The sequence below is a fragment of the Manacus candei genome, unplaced genomic scaffold (assembly GCF_025592945.1).
Source record: "Manacus candei isolate 608988 ecotype Guabito, Panama unplaced genomic scaffold, ASM2559294v1 h1tg000014l, whole genome shotgun sequence".
In the NCBI taxonomy this organism is placed as follows: Eukaryota; Metazoa; Chordata; class Aves; order Passeriformes; family Pipridae; genus Manacus; species Manacus candei.
Window position 1 is genome coordinate 69562216 of NW_026138062.1, and position 26558 is coordinate 69588773.

At 34.8% G+C, this 26558-nt stretch overlaps 1 protein-coding gene across 3 annotated transcripts in view; it reads left to right on the forward strand.

Moving 5' to 3' along the window:
* Positions 1–26558, forward strand: part of TMPRSS15 (transmembrane serine protease 15) — a 53989-nt gene that overhangs the window by 18545 nt on the left and 8886 nt on the right. For all 3 annotated transcript variants that reach the window (XM_051779595.1, XM_051779597.1, XM_051779596.1), the window contains 13 exons: positions 1103–1211; positions 3716–3825; positions 4701–4838; positions 5878–6027; positions 8245–8347; positions 8820–8970; positions 10067–10208; positions 14055–14144; positions 15409–15534; positions 16010–16141; positions 18501–18611; positions 21419–21551; positions 25848–25943. In XM_051779595.1, coding sequence (XP_051635555.1) covers positions 1103–1211; positions 3716–3825; positions 4701–4838; positions 5878–6027; positions 8245–8347; positions 8820–8970; positions 10067–10208; positions 14055–14144; positions 15409–15534; positions 16010–16141; positions 18501–18611; positions 21419–21551; positions 25848–25943 — 1591 coding nt within the window. The remainder of the gene's footprint in view (positions 1–1102; positions 1212–3715; positions 3826–4700; positions 4839–5877; positions 6028–8244; positions 8348–8819; positions 8971–10066; positions 10209–14054; positions 14145–15408; positions 15535–16009; positions 16142–18500; positions 18612–21418; positions 21552–25847; positions 25944–26558) is intronic.

Consider the following 26558-nt stretch of genomic DNA (forward strand, 5'->3'; position numbering starts at 1 on the left):
CCCGATTTATCATTTTGTATATAATTTCCTAGAGGAAGACTATGCTCAATAAAATTTCTATATGATTGATAATTCATAATTTGGGCAGTGGTTATAGGTATGATTTCATTTCTGGTGTTAATGAAAAGCTCTATCTGATTTCTGATCATCTGCCTTGAATTGGTGAACTTGTCTTTACATCTTCAGAAAATCATGTGTGGTGCTGATTTTATCCTTATTTGAAAGCTCTATGATGCTTTCTGAACAACTGAAAAAAACCCATCATTAAGCAGGTTCCTAGGATAATTAATGTTCAAGAGATGCAGCCAAAGCTTCAACAGTACTTCAGTGTCTGCTGAAATAAAATAACTCTACATGAATTACCATTTCTAATCTTGCTGAGGTTTAAAAAGACATTTATTTTTTTTTAGTATCTGTTTTCTTAAACTCAAGAACTTTCATAGAATGGAATAGCAGCACCAAGAGAACAAAACTAATAAAAGATTTTTGAAAAAATAGATGATGATGGATGACACTTACCTCAGATGAATGAACTCAATAGCTGGCAGGAAACTTGGGAGATCCACTTATCTCTTGGAGTACTCAGTAATACATAAGGCAAGGAACCAGGAAGCTCGTAAAAGTAGAGATAACAATAGTCAACCATATCCATTCTTGCTTTTATTCACATGACATCAAATCATTTCTGGTAGTGCAAACACAGTTTTCTGATTTAAAGTAACTGTAGATAAGAACTGTTAAGGGAAGATCATGTTTCCTTATAAATAAAATGAAAGAAAGAATTGGATTTGTTAAATACATGTGTTAGATTTTAATTATTTGGTTTGGTTTAGACTAGTTTGGATTAGTTGGGTTATCTCTAATTTAAAAATAAATCTTCTGTACCACTTTTCTTCCTATACAGTACTTTGAGATCAAAAAGTAATAGGAATTAGAAATAGGAATAAGTTAATAGTGTGTTTTACTTTGTCTTCGCATTGTTGTTTACGAAACATTTCCAAGGTAACCCATGTAAACCAATATTCAAGGTCGCCCTCATTTTGGCTCCAATTCTGTTTTTCAAGTGGCATTTTGACAAATGATCTTCATTATATCTTTACAGCTTCAGTTTGTGATGGAAAATTCATGTTGACTGATTCCTCTGGGTTTTTTCACTCTATGAATTACCCAGAGCCATATAATGCAGATATCATTTGCAAATGGATAATACTGTAAGTCATTTTCCAATAATTTTGTACCTAATATTTTTTTGATTATGAGGTGATATTGTTTCCTGCACAACAACCTTATGCCATTTGTTTGGATTATACTCCAAATACTCCGGTATGGAAAATATGTAATATTACTTTTTGCCTTTGTATTTATGTAACTTTTCTTTTAAAATTTGCATGCCTAAATCCCATAACTATATCAATAATTTACCCACTTACCAAAATTCTCAGGTATGACGTTGAGAAATTTTGTGGGTTATATGCATACACAGTAACCTAAGTGTAAGCTCAAAATAAATCACATAATTCAAAATAATTGCAAGGGGTTTTCTTTTCGAAGTATTGCATTAAATACTAGTCTTCAGGTAATGGTTTTATATGATATAACTGTTATTAACAGATGGAATTTTCAAGAATTCCCTTGTCATTTAGGGGTACAGATTTCTTCTGGGAGTTAAGAGTACCTGTGCTCCTAAGTAATTGAGTAATATGTTTTAAAATTGCATGATATAATAGCACCAAATGCCTTTTCAACCCTAGGCACAAGAAGTGAAATTTTTTATCAAGGGTACGCGCCCACAGCTGGGAGAGATCTATTTGGCTTTGACTCTCTAGATCCACTTCATAGACCAGGGAGAAAAAAATTGAAAGGCAGTAATTCTTATTATGGCTTTGTAATAACGGCTGTTCTTTGATTCTGAGAAATATTAGTACGGTAGAAGAGTTTCAAAGGAGATTAAGGAATTGCCTCTAAAATTGGAAAAGTTTTGGTCTTCGCATTGCAAAGGCTCCTTTGAAAGTCCTTTGATTTTGTTAAGGACATTTGTTCCTTCTCATCTTCAGCAACACTATTCATCAATAACTACTGGCTACACAGGAGTTTAGAACCTAGATGTGTCCCAGGAAAAGCTCAAGATTTTGTCCTTCCAAATATAAGTCTGACTTGTTCCTCATTTCGTGCTGTTGCAGAATTTGAGCACAGTAAATAAATGTGACTCAAGTGCACAATTTCCTTCTAAGCTGTTAATTTTGCTTCAAGTGCTGCTATAGCTTCAAGAAGCATTGTATTAGGTAGATATCTATACCAGGTATGAGGCTAATAAAAGCTTCATTTTGGAAAGAATCATTAGTAATTGCAAATAATATAGTAGAGGTTCTGCAGATCTGTGTAATTACAGATTGATCAATGGCAAAACCAACCATCTGGATTTATCTTCCACTGACCTGCTTTAAAAAAATCTGGCAACACTGACAGGCCTGGGAAATTTAATGTGGTACTCAAATTTTGTCTGCCTTTAGAACAGAATTGTTTCTACAAGGGAACCTTTTGGGTTTTTCAGTAAACAATGAGAGACACTTCTCTATTGTTTTTATTATCCCTATAAAAATGTGTTAAAAGTCACCCTCTAATACATCCGAGATTGGATTTCTCTTCTGCCTGCCTTTGTTTAGAAAGATTTCCCCATTACCTTTAGGAAAAGCTTTTACATTTTCACCCCATTTAACTCCAAATGAAGATGCAATTTCCTCTCCTTCTAAAAAACCAGTATGCTCAATATATGCCTGAAACTTTAGCTTTCTGAAAGACTACATTTTGACTCTATCTTTTATTCTTTTCAAACCAAGGATATTTTTTCCCTCTGGAGAAATATACAACAATAATAATTTAAAAAAAAGGCAAATATTAAATGTGTACTTCACACTTCTCTACCCATCATTACTGATAAACACCAGCAGATTGCTGTTGAAAAGCTATTTTCACTTGGTATTTCAATTCTAGAAAACAACAAATAGGGGTAAAGGAAGCTAAGTTGATTGTGATAGTAGTGTTTTAGAATTTGTACTACCATATATGTTTTGCAGAAAGGAAGTGGGATAGTGAGTTAGATATAGATTACTGAGAGAACATAACTGCAGCAAAATAACTTTATTTTAAGTGACTTTTGTTATTAAACTTACTGTGTGATGGTTAGGGTGTATAACAAGTTCCCAAACAGCAGGTTTGAAATCATCAAATCTTCATGAAAATCCTGTTTTGGTCATAAGAAACATTGTTTTGAACTTTCAGAAGAGAGATTTTGATATTTTGCTATTCATATTGGTACCACAATGCTATTCTTCTGGCCTTAGGAAGTCTACCTGAGCAGTGAGATGATATCTAATAGCAACATGCATGAAAAGGTAATTGTAATTCAATGAGAAGCAGAGGACAATCAGAAACAACCAAAAACCCCGCAGAACTGATTATCACATCCTAGAGTTCAGAACATTCAGTTTCTAGAATATACTTAACTCCAGCAAGTAAAGGAGAATTTGTACTGTCACAAAAGGTTTATGGCCTATTCTTTTGGTAATATTACAAGGTAGAAGTTAGACAAATAGGTCATCAATTAATATAATTTCCTGTTGCTTCTGAACTTAAAATCATTCAAGCACTCAATGAATTTACTACAGTCAAAAAGAGATTTTCGGTTTTGAGGTTTATTTTTCTCTTGCTACTTTAGAGTTCCTCAAGGTTTGTCCATTAAGCTGAACTTCACTTCCTTTGAAACACAACAATATGCAGACACACTGGATATTTTTGAAGGTGTAGGACTAAACAAGATTTTAAAAGGTAAGTTTTTTTTTCAGATAATATTACTTTTCCATTCATAAAATCTGAGTGGTAAATCATACATTTTGAGGTGAAAAAAGTTGCATGCATATCTTTGAGAGGAAGACTGGAGCTGTGTAAAATTACCCTGTTAGACAATTATCTCAATATACATATCTGCTCTTAAAAGTTACTTCTCTTATATACTAAGAAATATCTACTTGGTTTTTAAGCTCTTATTTAAACAATCTTGATAACTTGTCCAGAGTCATAGTCTTGTAGGGTCCATGTTTCATTGGAAATATGTTGTCAGAAGATCCTGTAACATCACATACAAAAACATAAAATAAAAGTATGTAAACTGGACTGTTGGGAGAAGTACTATGATACTCTCTGAAAATAATTATAAGCATGGCATTGGTTTCCTTGAAATACTGATGCTACATTTTCTCTGTCTCTATACTCTACTCTGGAAAACTGAGATTTTGCCCATTTTTTACAAGACTCAGTCTATACAGCTGAATTCTACCAGAGGTGGAAAACAGATATAAATATATAAAGAAAGTATTATTATTTATCCCTATTTTTGGAAGCAAGTAGAGAATGGGAATGTGAAATAGTAAAAGACTAGTTGACAGTAGTCTTCCATAGTCTTCACCAATAGTCATCCATATTGGTGAATATGAGAGATGGGGTATGCAGAATATTCATATGGCAGCCAAACAGCTAAATTCACCAGGGGTTTGAAGCTATTGTAACAGAATCACAGTACAAGAGGGAAAGCATTCCTTAAGACTCAGTAAACTAATCCACTGTATTTTTGTGACAGCACTGGAGATTTTAATGTGCATGGGATTATTTTCTCTCTGACTATATTATTCTTTATTTGTTTTCAGCTTCTCTGTCAGGGACAAATACTGAAACAATTTACATTTTTTCTCATGAGGTTACAATACAGTTCACAACAGATTATGATGAAAATTACAGTGGCTTTAATGCAACATACACTACATTTAATGCAAGTGAACTAAACAGTAAGTGTTCTCTGTGTGTGTGTGTGTGTGTGTGTGTTTGTTACCCCAGAAGTTTGATGTATCCATGTTTTCAATCTGACAATATGTAAAAGGGAAGCAGTATTCTCTGGCCTCAGTCCACTAACTAGACCTTGTTTGGAAAATTTCATACTGCTTTAAAGATCAAATGATTGATGTCAATAAGATCATCCTGTTGGCTTCTGTCTGGCAGTAGGGTGATGTCTTACAAAGCTCATCAGTTTGTTCAGTAATGAACACTGTGGAACCACTGACAACAATCATGCAAATAGGCACTGGGGAAAGTTCAGAATGCAGTAAATCTACAGTGACAACAAAATGCAGCAATATGACTCATGCTTTGGGATTCCTTGGTAATTGGAAAAATGGTGGCTTTTTCAGCTGCTAAATTTTGAACAGGATGTGAATAGGGGATGTGACAGGGAAGGAATATACTGCAGGAAGCATCTAGAGTACCAGCAAACTCCTGTCATGTGGAAGCCCCTGCTGACCTGCACTTAAAGGGAAAGACATGGAAATATCGTGGGAAGAAAAGTGGTGAGGATGCTGCAGCAAATGCATGTGAGACAAGAAAGAGCAAAGGAGCAAATGAGGAGAGGAAAGGGACATCCCAGGTGCATGGAGCACAGCATTCAGCTCTGGTGGTGAGCCCTTTCAGCTGGAGCAATCCAGGACTTGGTAAAGAAAAGAGAAGAGCAGGGTTGGCCTTTAGAGTTACCTTTGCAAGAGGCTCTCTCTTATTCCCCCACCACGTTACTGGTGAAGGATCAGAAATGAAGATTGGTGAGTGCAAGAGTATTTAGGGCCACCCTTCAGTGATAATGTCTTGTTAACAAGTACAAATGACACATTTATTTGAGTAATTATGTTGCATTGCATAGAGGAGGAAATTGAGTCACTGCGGGCTCCAGTTTACAATCATAACTAAAAGTTTATGGGTTTCGTCTCTCTTTCTTACCTAATTCTGAGAAAATGCTCAACATCTCTGCCATTTTTATTTACTAGAGTTTCTTATTCACAGATTATGAGAAAATCAATTGCACTTTTGAAGAGGGCTTTTGTTACTGGATACAAGATTTAGATGCTGCTTCAGTATGGGAAAGACTTCAGGGCCCTACCTTTCCCGTGATGAGTGGTCCTGAGTTTGATCACACATTTGGCAACATCTCAGGTAAGATAAAAAGAAAATTTGCTTGCAGATTAAAGGAAAAACTTGATTTAGCTTATGTTATATCACTGTACAATGGATACTTCATAGTGGTGTTACTAGGATGTCATTTTATTATGCCATAAAAATGAGTCAGGGCTACCAGGCAAAACATTTTATGTCACTGATTGGATCTTATGGAAATAGAGCAAAACTGGAGGAAGAAATAAAGGAATATGTAAAGTGGATAAAGTGTGAGGTACTGAAAAGTTTCAATGCTATTATTATGCAAAAAGCCGTATCTAAGAAATTTCTATCATCCAACAGTGTTATAGGTCAAAACCCCTCATCTTTACCTTAATGATAAAAAACGTATAATTACATTTTAGGGAAATCACTTCTATTTCATTTGTATCTAATGCTGATATCCTCATGGTTGTCACAGAATAATTTTGATTTCACATAAAGTCAGCCTGCAGTGTACAAGGGGCATCTGTATCCTGAGTTACCTCACACCAATCACAATAATTGCCAGAACTTGTGCCAAACACACAAACACTCCAGGAACTGTTACAGTTAAATAACTTAATTGAGTGATCATATCAAAAGTGGAGTTTAATTTGAGATAATACTGATAGAAATCGGATTTTGAGTGTCTATCATGGATGCTTATCCTAGAATTAGACTCCAAAAGTGGGGTTTTTTCTCTTTCAACAGTAAAACCAAACAATCCCTTCCTCTGTTGATTTGTTACTCCAGCTAAAATTAAGAGACTTTTGATTTTGCAATGGTTATATATATTCTATGTGAGACTTATATAAAACTCATTCATTGACAAGTGACTGGGAAAATAGCAAATTATTCTGGAAGTTACTTCTGGGAAAAGAAAAATAGTATTTTCCATTTTATTGGGTAGAAATTATTCACCTGTCTCTGAGTAAATGCACATTTTCTAAACAATCTTCAGAACACTGTTTTATCTTCCCACTTGACTCCTAGAATACAAATCAGATGAAAGAATGTAAAATTTGTTTAATAAAACCCTCGACAGTGATTTCTAACTCTCTTGAAAATTATAATTTATTTTAGGTGCTCTCTCTCTGTGCAAAATCTAAGCTGACACATGTAATATTCCCATATATAATGCTGCTATTATATTACATATTTAAATTTCTATGACCTGTATTTGGAGTAAAAATGTGAGTTTCATCATTTCATACACTGAGAGAAACTCTATTTTTGGATTTCTGCTTTTGAAAAGCAAAGAACTTAACACTCAACAATTGATTGTGAATGCCAAGAGAATTGATGAAACAAAGACACGGGACTGCCACTTGGACTATATGAAGACCTTTTTCTTAAAGCTAGACACCATATCTATTGCAATGCATGCTTTCTAAGTCAACACAGGAAATGAAAGGCCTAGTTCAGATTTCAGACTAATTTTCAGGCATTTTAACATCCCACATGAAAAAACCTAGGTAATCTAGAATTATAGATAACAGAATAGTGTATAATTTAAATTATATAATTGTAATTATATTTATTTGTAGATTTTTTGAATATAATATTTTCATATATGTGTGTTAGATAGATAGATGGATTTTAAAAACTTAAGCAAGAATTTTATTTTAGAACTGCCAAAGTTTACTTTTCTCATGACAAATCACAGTGTTTCTGTGGACTGACCTCATATGGCAAAAAGAAGTCCAAATTCCCACCTACAATGAATTGATTCAGACGAAGCTACAAACTCAATTCCACAAATAACTTTTGCTTGGTTTTTTGTTTATAGTGCTTCACCTTGCTATAAAATATTCACGTAGTCATTCTCTCACCCTCTCAAAATCCAATCCATGTTTCTCATTGTTATGTGGATAAAAATTGTGAAAATGTTAGGAAATTCTCCTGCAAAATCACAAGCCATATCAAACAGGAAGACATTTTATAAGTCAAGTAGAATTGCTGCCTTCACTAAATATAAGGCAGAGTTCCCACTGACTTGAAAAGGACTAGTTTCCCATTTCTTATCTGGTTCTGAGGAATATCCAACAAGCTTAAAAGCCCACTTTAATATGTCATTGACTGATGAATGACTTGGGAGAATCATTCACATTTACTGTGTCGGGAATCTTCCAAATCACGCAACACTATCTGTGCTTGATATCATTTTAAATTTAAAAACACTAATAGCTAAGAAAAAAATTCTGTACTGGCTAAAATGTGCTCATTCCCTTGCAGGATTTTATATCTCGACACCCGTTGGAATGGGATATTTTGAAGACCAAGTCCGGATTATTAGTTTGCCTTTGGTCTCTTCAGATACATATTGCCTAAGCTTTTGGTACTGTTATGTAATTCCTAAACCTATACTTTGTTTAAGAACATAACTAAGGAGTTTTTGTTTATATAGAATAATTATCCATGTTGGTGTGCCAGCAATACAAACCTGCTTCTGCTTGATTTTCCACAATCAGTCTCAACTCCAGGCCTGAAACTTTAACTCTTGTAACTCTGATTCTTGCAGTTAGCTTTAATGTATTTTCTTTTTCACCCTGTATCCAATATTTATTTCTATACAAAAGTGACATTAAGTATCCCTGAAACATTTTTTTGTCATGAAGCTTACCTAGGCTTCTGCAGAAAATATGACAAAGCACCAAGTAAATTCCTAGTGCAATTTAAATACATAATTTATTTTCATACCCACTGTAAATTACTCCTAATTCTATAAAACTGGCTATAAAATAAAAAGAGTGACATTTTTTCAATTTCACTTTTTTCTGATAATAACAAAATTGCTTTTCCCTCTCCAGGTATTTCATGTACAGTCCTAATGTCTATCGTTTGAGAGTCAGCATAAGCAATGAGCATGATTTGGAAAAGGTCATTTTCGAGAAAGAAGGAAACTATGGAGACAAATGGAATTATGGACAAGTAACTTTAAATGAAACATCCGATTTTAAGGTTTGTTACACTGCCAGTTCTTTTAAAAATTTATTTTAGCTAAACTGATATCAGAGTTTCCTGTGAAATGAACCCAATGATCCACAGCTGCAAAGATATTATCTAGCATTATTTACTAATGCATGTCATCAAAAAACTGTTTAGCATGTGGAATCATAGAATTACAGACTGTTTTGGGTTGGAAGGGACATTAAAGATCACCTACTTCCAACCTCCCTGTTTGGGCAGGGACATCTTGCACTAGACCAGCATGTTTAGAGCCCCGTTAGCCATGAGGAGATGTGAATTAAATAACTTCAGATTCTGAATTAGTATTTTCACTAATTACTTACAGAGTAATACACTGAAAGTGTGTTGCAAATGAAAGTGGTTTTTGGCACCACATGGTTAACCTATCTTATCTGTAAACACAAAGAGGAGATTTGTTCTAGACAATTCCTTCAGCACCTCTCTTTTGAAAACAGTTGCCTTTTTTTAGGTATTTGGAATAGTTTGCCATGCTGTAGCAGTTTTGATTTATGCAAAAACTCTGCTAGAAAAATGCATTTACCATCTGATGCATTTGTGACCTGACTGCATCAGATTTCCAGCAAATGTGTGATTTACGAATTCAGCAAGATTGCTATACCTAATTGTATTTCACCAGCACTAATTCCTTGGTTGCAGGATTACGTTAAATATGTGGATATTAAAGGAAAATAATGAACAAATTAGATTAATTTCATTTTTTCATGCAGATATGCCATTAGCTCAGAAGAAGTTTTGACCTGATGAGCAATGCAGAATTTGTTTTGAATATTGCATGGATTTATATATAAAAAGCAAAGGCATTAAATATTTTTAAATCATGTTCATCATTTGTATGGAGAAGTTGCTGCATTCCTTAGAATGATCCCCTCAGTTTGCACAGTGTTATTTTGTTTTGCCAGGAATTCTGTCCCATCCCTGGCATCCCCAATGGAGTGCAGCACCAGTGTAGGTTACAGTGGAAATAAGAGCATTTGAGAAAGAAAGCAGAACAATACAGCATGGGAAGTTGAAAAAATGGTTCATCAAATTTTAAAATCCCATTTTTTTCCCCCTCCCTGAACTTCAGGTTATTTTTGATGCCTTTAAAAAGCCTAACCCCAGTGACATTGCCGTGGATGACATTGGCCTGACAAAGGGAATGTGCAATGATAGCGGTTACATAGAGCCGACTGCGATGCCAATTACTACTACTGCCCCTTCAGTTCCTAGTAAGTAAACACTAAATTGCAGTTGATTGCAAATTGTTACTCTATTTGTGCATGAGTGATTCAGAATTTTCACACTTCAGTTTTATGAAAAGCTCTCTTCAGCTCCATAAAATTACCTTCAGGATAACACACTATGGATCAAGTTCCCTGCCCGTGACTCCACTGACGGCAACACGTAGAATCACATCTTAAGCTATCACTACAGTATCTTCCAAAACTTGAAGAGTGGAGGATAATTAAAAAATTTAGAATTTACCTCAAAAAGCTTTAATTAGTAAAGCTTCCAGAACACCAGGGAAAGAAGAAGAAAGAGAAGGAAGATTACCTCTATATTTGAAATTATAAGCAATGCAGCAGGGGAATAAGAGAATGAGCAAAGTCATGTAATAGTATCACTAGAGGTCTCAATAGTGAAAAGTCTGAGAGCACACGTGCACTGAAAACTTCCATATTTAAGTAAATGAATTTATAATAGTTCCAGAATGGTTTAAGAGTGGAGCACAAACTATGTGAATGTCTGATACCCAAAATGGAGGTATTATCCAAAACAAGGCTCATAATTAAATAGTTCTTTCCAATATGCATTTAGTTGCATTGTTAGTACTACTATATATGATTACATTAAAAAGGGAAAAGGCAACATTTGCTTTGAAAAAATAAAAATAAATGGAAAATGTATATAAAACAATGAAGAAAGGTTGCATATGATGTTAACCAAGTCCAAGCACATTCCAAGCAAAAACTAATACAATTATAAACAGACTTTGTGGAAAAAAAATCATTAAAATATCTGATAGAGCTTTATAATTTATTGTGAAAGGAGATGAAAATTTGTAAAAAAAAAAAAATAAGATATTTCTACAAAAGACCTATTCACAGATGGCTGCAAATCATTAAAACAAACAGGGAGAATGTTCCAGGACTGCCTCTTATTAGATCAACTGTCACTTGCAAAGCAGAACTAGTTGTTCTTTTGACAAGATATAGTACATGAAAATCATCTAAAGTTAAAATAATAGAAAAAGACTGCATTGTATTCACCTTGAAACACTGTGTGCTAATATTGTCACTGTATCAAATCTGTCACCTAAAAATCTACTGCATCAGTACAGGTAAGAAAACAAAATCTTCTAAATATAAGAGGAAAATGCAGTTTTGGAGCTCCATCATAAGACTCAGAGAGGTAAAGCTCAATAAGATGTCTCTGTCAGCAAAATTAAATTTTAATAGCTGTAGTCATTTCAGTCATAATTTACCAAAATGAGTTTTGGAATTTTAATTGCAGTTTTTATTAAAGCAATTCTGTGGACAGATGCTGATATCTGTCACCTCCAGCCATCTTTCAGGTAAACACACCTCACAAGTCAGCATCAATCTAACAATTAGTGGTAGAACAACTCTGTGGTAAATAGGAGCTGAGTGCTGCTGTCAAAACACTAAACAAATGTTGTTCAACCTATAGATCTCCACCCAAAATATGGTAATAAAATTTTAATATTCAAAAAAAGGATGTCATCATATGGCACCTACTTCCTTAGGAAAGAGATTAGAGAGGATCCACGCTGTCCTTCAATATGATACAAAAGATGTTGCTGGGGAAAAACTATCTTGTTCTCATAACTTTGTGGAGACATGCTATGTACATGCTATCTCTAATCTGATGAAAAAACTAATATTATCAATCATCTTCAAAGAATTATGAAATTCCTTTGATGGGTGTGGTGCAAGTCTCCTAGTACTAATGGTTTCACTACAAATGTCATGTCTGTAAACAAGAGATAAAAGAATTTGAGCTGAGTCAATTACTTTTACTAGAATTAGAGCTTCAACAAGAGTCACTGGCATCACTGACAGTGCCAAAAAAGCTCATTGAAACATGAAAAAATATTTTTGGTGGTGGAATAGGGGAGCTGGATTTGCTTTTGTCTTTTGCACAAGACTGTCAGCTTACACTTTCATCTAAAGCAAAGATTGCTTTCATCTGCATGTTCATTTATGACCTGTCTTTTAACACCAACAACAGTGTGGAAATTACAGTGTAGATTCCACACTTAAAATGTGTGTGTCAATATAAATTGAAGTTTTGGCCAAAGCACAGAGGAATTTATGAATAGGTCATATATAATTTTCTAAGGTTTTGAGAAAATTGTCTGTTATGCTCAATGAAAAGACCAAGATTGTTGATACTGGTTATTATTTGGTTCCCTAATGAGTAACAGCTGTATGAATAACTCCATATGAATTTCTGTTTAAGATCACTGGAAATTTTTAAAATATTTTTTCCAGACATCAGTAACTTCAATTACTTCTTTCATTTTTCCGTGCAAAGAAAGAAGATTATTACTAGTGTGCCTTACGTGTAGTCAACACCAGATCAGATTGCATCATAAGTTGCCCCTGTTCTGCTATTTAAAAAGTTATTTTTGCTCTGCTCAAATTATCATATGGTACTGGCTAAGAATCATATATTCTTCAAGCAGCTTTACAAGGTGTGTCTGTTTGCACATGCAGTAATGTTCCATAAAGAAGCTAATGTAATCTATATATGTTGTTCAAGCTATTTATAGAAAATAATCCTCACTGTGAGCCATAGGGCTGAAACATAATATACTTTTTAGTTGGCGTGTGGTTGTTAAGAGTTCCTTTTCCTTTCACAGAGTTTGGCTTTTCTTTCCAGGAGTGATTTAGTGGAACAGAAAGTCCTATAAGGCGTCTGTGAGGAAGCTCAAAGCTTTCTGGTATTTAGTAGAGCCCTCTCCCAGTGGGATTCAATCGTCAGACAGTAGGACTTGTAGATTATGTAGTCCCCAAACAAGTGGGTCAGAGTATGATACACACTGACAGACATCAAGAAATGCAAAGTTTGAGCCATAAGGGGTGGGGAGGAGAGAGTTAGAGCTTAGCCAAAATCTGAAAGTTAAAAAAAGTCAACATTAATTCAAAGAATAAAACAACAGCAAACCAAAATAAAAAAGGTAGGGCTGTTCTGCCTTAACTACGATTTTCTGAAGCAAGTGAAGGAGAACTGTTCATTTTTTAATAAATTAATTGCAAACAACGCAAGTGGGAAAACACTAAAGTTCATTCTAATGGTTCATTCAGCCATTCTGATGGCTGGAATGAAAATAAATAGTATTTCTGAGAATAAAAAAAGCTTTGGAACATGAAGCTGACTTTTTGGATGTAAACCACCACCTAAACTATATATTTAAATAGAATATTGAGTATATGAAGTACAGTTAGCTATGTCCATGTGTGTGAGTGCATGTATGTGTGTATATAAACATTTCTACAATATTTGCTTTTAAATATTTTTTTTTAAATTTTTGCATGTAAGTGCATATACATGTGCATAATAAAGACCTTCCTTATTAGAACAGTTGTTTCAAGGAAAAAGCAAATGACTGTTTTTACCACACACAAGGTCTACCTGTAAAAGTTTTTAGGGTCTTGATGAAAACAAAACAACACCATAATGATTTTTTGGGTTTGGTTTGGTTTTGCCATAAGTTTACTGGCTAGATGACAAAATGAGCTTTTTACTTGAACATCTCTGCTGATGCTGTAAGAATAATTTCTTCACTGAAAGTGTGGTCAGTCATTGTAACAGGGAATTCCTTACACACCTTATTTCTTCAATGTTCAATGCGTCCTTATCAGGGTGTTGACTTCTCACAACCCATTGTTCAAGCTTTACACCAATGGCACCATAATTTATCCTTACAGCGATGAAATTAGTTTGAATGCTCTCTGAATAAAATTACTTTTAAAAATGATTGTTGTTACAGCAGATTGAAAAAGTAACACAATAAACTAACTATGTTTTTGAAATGTTTTCTTTTTCAGCTGACTGTGGAGGGCCAGTTGAACTCTGGGAGCCAAACAGTACATTCAGCTCTGAAAACTTCCCAAACAATTACCCTAATCGAGCTACTTGTAAGTCACTCTTTTCCAAATCTTCGGGAGAAGTTTAGCCATATGAAAATAGAGATACAAAATCTGCTTTTCCAAGTCAGTTGCTGTCAAACAAAAAAAGATATAAGCTGCATACAGTGGGATCTTTTAACTAAATTCTACATGGCACTTATCAGAAGCCAAGGAAACATGTGCCAGTTGATTAAAAAGTGATGAAGATGGGCATAACTCCATGGAAGGGGTTCAGACAGACCAATCCCATCATGCCAATTATGTCAAATGCATTTCTGTCAATGTAACAACACAATAGGTGCAGAAAGACCCCATTTTACCATTACACCTCCATGTATTTGCCAAGTTAACATCAGTTCTTCTGTTAAATAGCTAAAGTCTTTTAGAGGCAAAGAATGTGTGCATGTATTTTGCAAGGAATCCTCTCTTTATTGATTGTTTCTTAACATACTAGTGAAAAGACATTGCTGTCCTACTGATGTTATTTAGTTTAGATTAAGCTACAGCTGGCAGAAGTGAAAGCTTCAAGGTGGTCCCCTATGTGCTGTTGATAGATAAAGCAAGGAAGAGAACCTTGTCATTGCTTCTTAATGAAATTTTAATTATTTATTACTCCACCTTTAACTGGGGAATTGTGTTGGGATGGTAATCATAAGAGTTGTCATTTTGTGTTTCTGTTTGCTGAGAAATGGCTTGCATTTCCAGCATTCATTTCACAAGTTCCCAAATGAAATTCCTACCAGTGAGAAAATACTTTTCATTCTATGAAAACATTTTAAGAGGGTTGCTTTTTTTCTTTCTACTTTCTTTTCAAGATTTCCATAGTATTCACACTTAGATTAAATATGCTAAACACAAGCAAAAAGCTATCTTACTTGAAAGACAGGCTTCAATGACTGATTATAAAAATTATCTTACTGTCAAATAAGACTAAAGTGACAAAACTAATTGTCACATTGTCACAGTCAGAAAAGAGTGAGTTTTACTACTTTAGGGAAACTCAGAGTTGACGTGAATCATTAAAAATACATGTGTGTGTGTCATAGAAACCTAAAATTAGTTTACAAAAATGTTTTAAAAATGAGTCTATGGAATTTTAGATTTTGACACTGTAAGTTACTTTCAAAAATAAAATTTAGACTTGTAAGTCTCTTGGGTGATTCTTAATAGTTTAGCAGAGAATTATTTTCCCCAAAGCCCCTCAACATGAAAATGACACTGTAAAAGTAACTACTGAAAAGGTGATTTGTGTGTTTGTGTTACTATTTTCTAGGTGTGTGGTACTTAAATGCCGAAAGTGGAAAAAACATTCAACTTCACTTTCAGGTTTTTGATCTGGATAGCGTTGATGATGTGGTTGAAATCAGAGATGGCAGAGGACCAGATTCCTTACTTTTGGGCAAGTAGCAGTACTGGGTACAAAAATGAATTTAATCAGACAGCTGGAACAAGTATATGATGGATATAAATATAAAGGAAATTAAAGCTCTCTCGTTTCATTCTACATTTATTATCATATTTTGTGTCTCAGAAATTAGGAGGGAAATTTGAGAAAGCATAATCTGTGGGACATCACATTTCCAAAATGTTTGCACACACTCAGCTTTCCTGCAACCTCTATGAAATCAACTTCTCAATAAATCAAACTGTTTATATGTGGACAAGCAGAAGCATAATCTCTTAGTTGAACCTTATTTTTCTATACTGATAAATTAGATTTGGGGTTGGGCTTCGACCGCAGGAGTCTGATAGCACTTTGGTTTGGGGGATTAACTGCACTCATGGGGTGGCAGTGTTTGCTTTCGAACCCAAAATATTCTGAAATACACGTGAACAAAACAGCTGAAATGTGTCCCTGTTCTCCTGGTGAACAGCTGTCTACACAGAACGAGACCTGTTGCCAGATGTCTTCTCCACAAGAAACGAGATGACAGTGATCCTCCGCACGGACGAGTCTGGAGCAAGGAAGGGATTTCTTGCAAACTTTACTACTGGCTACAATCTAAGTAAGCAGCTGAATCTTTATATTTAAGAGGTTATACCACTGGTCAAATACCTTTGAGAAAAAGTGGAGAGTGGCAGGTGACTGTCAGCCCCTGCTCAATAGAAGTATGCAAAAGTTAAAGAGGGAAAGCCTAGTGGGTACTCGTCTGGACTTTATGTTTTCTAGCATGAAAAGTGTTGGGTTTGTTTCTTAATGTAATTGTCTGTATCACCTGCAACTCACTGAGCTAGTGTTTTGACCAAAATCTATTCAAGTATAAAGGGCAAATACTAACTATTCCCTATAAAAGCCCCAGAAAAGAGCATCACTTTGAGACTCATTTGAGGGTGGCATTAATATGTGTTTAAATACATTTGTAAAGTGTTTATTATTGATCATATCCACTTGATGAGAAAATTTTATATGGTAACTCTGATCAATATTTGTAATATGGTCCTTCTTGTGTCTTTAAAAAAAAAATGTCTCTAGCACGTGAATAATCTGGGAAGAGCTGGTTTATTGAATATTTGGACAGCAGCATTCCTGGTCCCAGCCAGTCCCCTTCTGAAAGACCCTTGATTTTGTTGGGGACCGCAATTAGATTTGTCACTCATAATTCAGCAATCAACTCTCCAAAATCATGCAAAATGGAGCCAAATGCAAATTATATGGAACAGCAATATGCTTACCAGGACAAATAATTACACTAACTCTAGGCCAAATCTTGACAGAATTATTTAGAGGCTTTGTATTACTTCTGTGGCAGTCTGACAGAAGAAAAACAGATAAAAAGCAAAAGGTATTGAGGGATGTGTGAAGTACTGTTCGTTTGCATGGACAGAAAGTCAACAACAATCTACACTCTTTTTCTTGCTTTAAATATCAGAAAAAGCAAATGTATCCCGGTATGTTTAGATAGCTGCAGATTTTTTACAGATTGAGTAATAATAATTCTATAATTTTCTTAATATTTTAAAGTCTTCACTATTGATTTACATTTGGAAAAGTAACTCAATTTCATCCCATTGTGCAAGATTGAGAGGTTGATTTATATGTACTTAGGTCCATTCTGCCTTCTCTATCACATTTGTTCAGTCCAACAACACTCTTTTTTTTTTTTTAGCTGGTTCAGCACCTTTGCTGAGCCAGATTTGCCCACGTTTTTTTGTAGAATAAAAATTAAGCTTAGCAAGGCAGAGTTGTCTAAATGGCCATTGCCAGTTCTTGTTAAATATATTAAAAAGGTTCCATTTGGAAAAGAATTATGGTTATTCATGATCTTCACAGCCAAAGGATGGAGAGTAATCTAATTAGCATGGAGGCCTAAGGATAAAAAGATAGTCAGCAAATAAATTAATTTTAGAAGAAAATAGATTTTTCTTTGTATTTTATTTTTCCATGAAATATTAGGGGTTTGAAAAGGAAGCATAATTTGAACAGAAATGTTTTTCACAGTATGCAATATAATAAAAAAGTCTACATAAGTGAGAACTAAGTTCTAAGAAATATCTATCATTAGTTATGGACATTGAATGTGTGAAAATCTGGCTCAGGCCTTTTATGAAACATTCTTTTGCTTCCATTTGGTACAGGCCATGCTGATAGATGAATTAATCATTTTATAAAAATATTAAAAAATTCAGAAAAAAAGCAATTATCTTGCCTTAAATAAGGCTTCTAAATAATTAAATATTTCAGTCATTTAGACCAAGAAGGTAAAATAAAGAAAATAAACCATTTTTCAATAGAATTTGACTGCATATTTCCTGTAAATATATTGAATGGAGCCATTAAAAACACACTTTGGCTGTAGAGAGGATTATAACTTTATATTTACTCTCTGTCTCGTCTGCTTTTATTGTATATCTGATACTGAAGTAGCTTAATGTTACTTTTGTACATGCTTTCCTCATTCATTTCTGCTACTTTTGTCCCTTCCATTTCCTCACAAACAGGTTTCAGAAGGACACTCTTGGTTCTCAGTGCCTCTTTGCTTATATGATTGGCTTGACATACTTTAAGGCCTCTAAACTTTTTTAAAAGTGATGAACATTTGAAACTTAAATTCATTAGTCACTTTTGACAGGATTTGACTTTTCACTCCAAGAATTATTCCACGTAATAGAACATTAGTTACTGAGCAATGCTAACTATAACAGAAACTACAAGGTATGATACCATATATTTTATTCTTAATCAGCATGTATTTATCTAAAAATTATCTTTATTTTGAAAGAGAGGCAGATGGAAATGGAAAGAAAAGGAAATCAAAGGTTCTGCATGCTATGCCCTCAATTTTTCTTTCAGGTGAACCATTAAGATCTCCAGCAAACATCAACCTTCCTCATAATTAGGGACTAATTTTCCTCTCTTTCCTTTAGGTGCTTGCACAGTTGATGAGCATCAGTGTGGTAATGGGAAATGTATACCACTGAGTAACCTTTGTGACAACGTACCTGACTGTGAAGATGGCTCGGACGAAGCAAAGTGCAGTAAGGTTTCCTTCATACAAAGAATAATAGAATTGTTTAGATTGGAAAGGACCCTTGAGATCATCGAGTCCAGTCATTAATTCAGCACTGCCAAGGCCACCACTAAACCACGTCCCTAAGTGCCACATCTACACGTCCTTTAAATATCTCCAGGGATGGTGACTCCACCACTTCCCTAGGCAGCCTGTTCCAGTGCACAACAACCCTTTTGGTGAAGAAGTTTTTCCTAGTATCCAATATAAACCATGCATACTTGGAAGGAATTGCCTGGGAAAACAGATACCAAATCTCAGCAAATGCAGAATACTGCAGATGCATGCAGGCCATGCCAGTTTACACAGCAGTGTCTCATTTAGTTTGTCAGGGCAAGAAAATCAAAGTCACTTTTCTGAGATAATATATCTAATATGGTGAAGATCTCTGGAAAAGGTAGGAAGTTCCTCTGTGATGAAAATTATAGCTACTTACAATGTCCACAAAATTAGATGAAAACTCAACATATCTGTTTCTTCTGTACCCATTTTGTACTCCCAAATTCCCCAGGTTTTGCTGTAATTAATTTGAGTTTCACAGCAGTATAAATTCTGTAGTGCAGGGTAAAGAATAAGAGTCTTCTTGATGGAAATTCCCAAATAGTTTTGTGGCTGTGAAGCCAAATCATAACACATGGCACCCTCCAGCCCACCTGGACTCTACTTTGTGGATGCATTGCTATAGATTGAAGGCATGGCACAGCTTCAGCATCCATATTTCACAATGAATGTACTTTTTCCTATAAAAGGGAGACCAATAGCTGATATTTCTTAGTCCTCTGGTAAAGTGGCTCTTTCCAAAATGTAAGTGTACTGTATACTCTTTCATTTCACAAAATAAGGAAACACCATTCTCTAAACAACAACTCAAATGTAAAGTTAATATTAAAAATCATGTTGGGCCTGGCACAGATGTTAAACTGCTGTTCCTGATGAAGTGCTATTCTCACAATCTACTATGGAGCACTAATGGAAGTTTTAAAAGTGGTCTTTAAATTCAGGACAACATCATCTTCCTTTGTTTTAAAGATCAGATACATCCTAGGATGTGTGCTGACAGTCTTCATTGATTTCAACATCTTTTATATATGTGTGTATATATATATATATATATATATATGTCTGAAGACACAGATTCCCTCTTTGGATTGGTGCAATTAGCTATTTCATTGCAAATATATTCTTCTTTTAAAATGTATGGAGTAAAATTCACTTCAGTTTCTTCTTAAACAAAGAGTACTTGACTGGGTTTTTCCAGTCACTGCTAAAAAAGATCTGAACAAGGCGACTATCGTCTACAGTAACATGATGTACGTTTTCCAAAAGATTTATTTTGCCACCAATTGTCTGCTACTTTGTAACAAATTGGCTCACATGAAAAGACTGGGAGAATTGTTTCCAAAAATCCATTTAATCCAAACTTTGGCTGAATCAATCTACATCTTAAAACAAAATGAAAATTCAATTAGAAATCCTCACATTGAGCCTTTTCAATGTCTAAAAGCCTTGCTCATTTTCCTGAAACCAATTTCAATTTATTATCAGAAGTGGCAACTTGAACTAGACAAACTCTCTTTTCAAATACCCCAACCTTTGAAACTTCCCAGGGACTGCAAAGAAAAGGCAGAATTCTAAAATATATGATATTTGAATTAATCAGTTGTTGAATGCTCAATGACTGCTTTATCCCTTACCAGCAATTTGGAGAAGAACGTGGATCAGATGAGGAGGGAGGAAAAGGAATTATAGTTCAAGTAGAAGAGAGGTGTCAAAAGTAAATTGGAGAAATCTTGCAGTACGTGCAATTATGAAATTTTTCAAAACTGCTCAGAAATTTCTCATCACTAAGATTTACCATTAATTAATAGTTGTATATCACTTCTTTCATTTATGTACTCTGGGTGTCAGAGGCATCTATTTTTTTTATTTACTAGAGTGGGTACTCTTTGTGAAAGGACTTTGGTGGAAAAAAGTTTTCTGCACAATTAAGATTTTAAAAAAAAATTTTAGTAACCAGTAAATTTCAATACACTGCATGTTTTTCCCTACTTCATGATGGCAATAACTACTATCTGCCTGAAATGCAGCTGTAGCTCCTAAGGCGTATATTAGATTCTGTTGACCTCCTTATAATATATATATTTTTTTTTAATGTTATATATTAAAATTCTTATATGTATGTATACATATATGAGATTCCACACTGTGCCCATAGTGTGAGATTTTTCACCAAAAACTTTTGTTTCGTTTTGGGAAAAGTTTTGACAGAAAGACTGGCTTTCGGTGAGCTTTTATTATTTGTGTGAGTGTTTTAACTGAAACTGCAATGAAAACGGAGAAAACTCATAGCAATTGCAACTGGAAAGTCCATTTTTTCTGTCAACTCTCATTTTAACCTTATTTCCAACCAGTGTTACAAAACATCATGTATTCACACACTATTTGGAAATTATAGAATGCTGCTTAAGGAAAAAAAATCTGGTTAAAGTTGATGGAAAATGTACTGTTTATTGTCTATTTCTGAGACATTTGCACAACAATGAGTATTCTCCTGTGGCAGAAATATAAAAGGAGATAACAATAACATTTCCTTCCTGTGGGAACACAACATCCTGGAGATGCTGGGTTTATTACCTCTGTAATGCATTTTAACTTTTGTTGTGTTTTTTGTTGGCAGTAATAAATCTGTTTATATTGCATTTCTGTCTGCTTGGAGGGGGGGAGGAACATGGTTTACCACCTATCTAAAATGCTTCTGTCCACGTTTTTCTACAGTGAGATTACTTAATGGCTCCCTAATCACCGAAGGACTGGTACAGGCCAGGATTGGGAAGACGTGGCACCTGGCATGTGCAGATGATTGGAATGAAGAGATTTCAGACAGTGTTTGCCAGCTGTTGGGGTTCGGGTGAGTGAGAAATATTCGTTGTCACTTGTTCACAGATTTTTTAAGTGTATATTGGCGTCTTCCCCCTCATTTTACTCTGCCTTTATTATCCAAAAAAATGTATCTTCCTCTGTCAAGTGAAGGGGTTTGGTGTGCCAACATATTTGTAAGTGTCGCAAACTCTGTTTTGATGGCATTCTCCACAGGATTGGTGACTCTGAATATGGCAGATTGGGCATGAGGACACATATTGGAGAACATTAGGAGAATGATGTGGAGGCATTAGTATTTTATCATTTTATGTCATCATTTGTGTCAGTCATTCACTTTTATAAGGATGACTGAAGAGCAAAGCTGGAGCAAACAGCAGCCTTGGTTTTATCCTGCTGCTGTTCATTTCAAGTAAATTCAAGATAATCCCTTGGATATTCTGCTACTGGGTTCCCAACACATTTCATACCTATCATTAGATCTGAGCTGTTGGGAGCAGAAACTGCATTTCTCTTGAGGTGTATTTAGAGTAGGGAGGGAGGAGGGAAGTATAGGACTGAAAAATAGATTTGGCTTCAGTCACTGTTCAGAAGAATTTTCCAGGAAAGGTGGGGAGGGTTGAGCACAGGGGTGTTGCATTTTTCAATCTGTGGTAAAATTCATGGCCTAAACTCTGGCCCTACTTACATTGCAAGAAACTTCACTGCCATCCACTGAATAATAACTAGCTTTCGTGCAGTGCTGAAGTTTTTAGGGAATGTCACTCATCCAAGTAATAACTAAATTAAATTCTAAGCTTACAGTTCACTATTTTAGTCTCTGACCACAGAAAGATGCCTGCAAATGCCCTTCTGATAAATTAATTGTAGCAATCGCAGAGTTAGAAGGATTTAGAAAAATATCCAAGTGTTGTCTCAAAAATACTTTTAATCACTGGATGAATATTTGTTGGATTCTTTACTTTTTTCCCTTTGAGTAGGTACTGCATTTACATAAATATGTGATAGTTACACACACAAATGCTGATTGTAATTTAGGTATGTAGTTACCTCTTAAGCATGCATATAAGAACAAACAAACCATGTTTAAACATATTTCTAGGCAAATACCACCCTCTTTAGAGTGGCCAGTAGCCTTCTTTCTCTGATTCTTTCTCCCCCTCCCTTGCCTCTTTTCCCTCTGCAACTTCTGGAAAGGAGTAATTTTGTGGTCTGTTGATTTAAATTACATTTTTATATTTGATAGGCTTCAATGAACTTTGTCTTCCACGGTGCTTTCTATTACCTTTTAAAAATTACTTATGTTTTTGCCCCCATAACGTTCTGTGGCAGCATGTTTCAGGTTCTCTATAAACTAGTCAGAAGCACTACTAAAAAATTTCCTTTTAAGTTTCCTAGTTATTTCTTTTTAATTCCATATCTGTCTATTAAGTATTCCCATTGTCAAGAAAAATTATTTTTAAACATAAGTCGTATCACATTTTTTGTAACCTGGGGGCTACTGCTACTGCTGTTACTGATGCTACAGAATAGGATAAAATTCTCATGTGTGTGTGTGTATATATATATATATATATATATATATATGGGTGGGTGTGTGTATATATGTGTATATATATATATAGAGAGAGAGAGAGAGGTAATACATATATATATATATAACACACTATTTCTGCCTTCCCTGAATTCCACTGTAGCAGCATATTTGTTAATAAATCTCACCGTATTTGTTGCTAAATTAATGTTAGTAATAACAGGTCCTGAATAGGCTATAGCTCATGCTGCTGTACTGAATTACAACCTAGAATCATGCTTTATTAGAGAAAGAAGGCTAAGGTTCATCTAGGACAATTTGCCTTTACTGTTAATTGATAATTTGCTAATCTCATTCGCTGTTTAATTTATCAAAAGGACTGAAATTATAGGAGTCCTGTAGCATATATTTATTATTCATGTCGCTGGGCTAGAAAGTGCCATGTTCCACACAGATTCTAATAAACCACATGTGTGAATCCTTTTCTCTCCATTTTTCAAATATATGACTGTTGTACTTGTAATATGTGCCAAACAGAAAGCAAATCTGGAGGCATGTCTGTATGTTCATCTACAAAACACAATTTAGGCAAATCATTTACAAATATTCTTAATGATCCTGGGATAGAAGGTGAACAAATTGATGCTCTTGGGACATCTGAAAATACTCCTTTGCTCAGCTTGTGCTTGTAACTGTATGCATCTGACAGCATAGTTAAATTCTGAGTATTATCAGCATCATTTTTCCTGGAATGAAAAAAATCATACATTGAACTTTTCACCATTCCACTGGTCTGGTGTGAAACATGCTTGTTTCTCTGGGACCAGAGCCAGCTGGGTCTTTACTGAACTGTAAAATTCTCAGAAAAGTCTTGAGCAGAAATTTATTTCACAGGAATACGATGTCTTGTCTGAGATTTCCAGGTCAATGAGGTTTTCATCCTCACCATTTCCAAATGTCATCCATCAAAGAGTCATGGGCTCAGTGTAAGAGAGAATGTAGTTCTCAGGTGTGTTTAGACTGTGTTTGCAGCATTGATGACCAGAATTAGGATAGTCCTCATAATTTGGTGATAGACTTAATTTCATGTCAGTTGTCAACAACTAATAATGTGTTCTTTGACCTTAAAGGTATAGGGGGAATGTCAATGATTTTTTGGGATTTGTAGGCCCACAGCTTCATTTAGGATCAGACATTAGGAAGCTTGGCCTAAACCAATTGCTTAGGAACCTTCATTTCAGATGCAGAAAGTATAGAGAGGTTAGTTTTATTTATAGTTTTAAAATTTTCATATTAAATATTGCGTGAATGCAAGCAGTTAGAAAATAACAGCTCTTCATATGAGTCCATATGTAAACACAGGGGGTTTTTTTAGGCCTACTTGGGTTGGCACTTTACTATTTTCCCAGACTATCTAAAAGGTCAAGTCACTGTTCTGGGGTAATCTCTGAAGTACATATTAGTGTACTAATGTTTACACTAGAAAAATTCTGTACACTAGGCTAGAGTGTACAGACATTCTTCATATATTTAGAGAGAGAGAGACAAAATTAAGTGGATTTTGTCACTTCCAGGCTGAGAAATGTGGCAGTAGTGACTTTTCCAGCAGGTGGGTCATACAGCTCTCCTAGTGGCACAGCAGGGCTGTTGAACACCTCCCTTCCCTTGTACCTAGTCTTAGTCTCCATACACAGCAGAATTGCAGGCAGAGTCTAAACTTCATGCTTCCCTGCACTTGAAGAGGAGAGATGATACTTCTTTCATACACAGTTTGCTCCTTGTGTGTCAAAGCTGCACAAGCAGTTCTCCTCTTGCTCTTGAGATATGTATGGCTAAAGGGTCAGATGGGACTAGGCTGTCATCCCCCCAGAAATTATGTAGTAGCCACAGCTATCTTTTTTCCCCATATTTCCTCAAGTGAAACAAATATGACTCATGGGTATATGTTCCAAGCTGGTCATATGAAGTATCACAAGGTATATGATGCAGAATGAGCTTTAAAGTAAATCTGGATATGGTTTAGAAACATCAAAACAATTTATCTTTGCACAGAATTCTTAGTGTTCAAAAAGCCATTGCTGCAAAAGAATAAGTAGGCTGAGGAACAGACTAATTGGTGACCTTTAAACTGATTAGATGACTTTTAAAGGTCCCTTCCAACCCAAATTATTCCATGATTCTATGACTATACCCCACTTCAGAGGAACTATTGTGATCAATAGCAAATACAACACCCCTGACGTACTCCACAGTTATTTTGATATCAACAGATCTGCAAGGTGAAACTTGACTTTTAAGGAACATTTATTGCATTACATTCTTCATGATATAAAATACAGTTTCAGTTCTTTTTTAGATAGTATTGTATCAATGTAATTATACTCCCCCCAAAAAGCAAGACTGTGATACTCCAAAGCTCAGCTATTACTGCTCTGTTTTGCATACTAAGTTTTAGCTCTATGTATTTAAGAATTGGTATTGCAAACCCTTCATTGTGGCACAGTAAAGAAAAAAAAATATATTTACTGCTGTTAAAACAATTAATTTCTGTCTCTTTCAATATTACTGTAGCATTAGAAATCTTGGAGTAAGATGTAAGAGTGGAAGTAAGTGAGTCACATTTTAATCCATATGAGTTTCAAGCCTCAAGGATCTCCTGCTAAATAGTCATTATTTCAGGGGGGGAAAAAAAAAACCATGTTGTTTATTCCACTAGCATAATCATTTCCCAAATATTACTCTGCTAGTGGAACAGGGTAAATATCTAAAAATATACACATCTTTTCCTCCCAGGAATGCAAATATGTCATCAACTGTATTAGTCACTGGAAACGACCCATTTGTCAACATCACCGAAGGAGTGAACCACAGCCTAATATTTACAAAAAGGTGGGTAGAGTGAGGTTTCTTCCTCATGCAAATGATAACTTGAAAGTATGGTGGTGATCATTTATACACTAATTTCTAGCTCAAATTTATCTGAGAGGTAACAAGATTCTGTATATTGTCTGGATTATAAATATATCTAGGTTTTATTCTCTGTCTACTGATGGGTTCTGGGTAACACTGGGCAACTCTTCCCCTTCTATTCTCCTCCATCTATTGTAAATTAAAAGGGAAAAAGATGCTTGCTACATTTTTAGGTAGCATTCAGTAAAATCTTAAGTGAAGTCTTTACCCATTTACTATGGGAACAATAAATACTGCTATTTTAGCAAAACATTTCTTATCTAGAAATCTCTAAATTATGAATATATGATATAGTAGAATTTAGATGGAGTGACATTCACCCATAATTATAATTCATCATCAATTTTTAAAAAAATATATATAATGACTTCAATTGCTGCTTTTCTGCTTATAAGAGGGTTTACTATGCACATTTTTCTGGAATCTTACCAAAAGCATTGAGGCAGAAAATTACTGTCTAATTGCTAAAATGCTGAAATCGTGTTGAGGACGGCAAGAGTCCATGTTCTTTCAGTTTTCCCTTATAAACATACC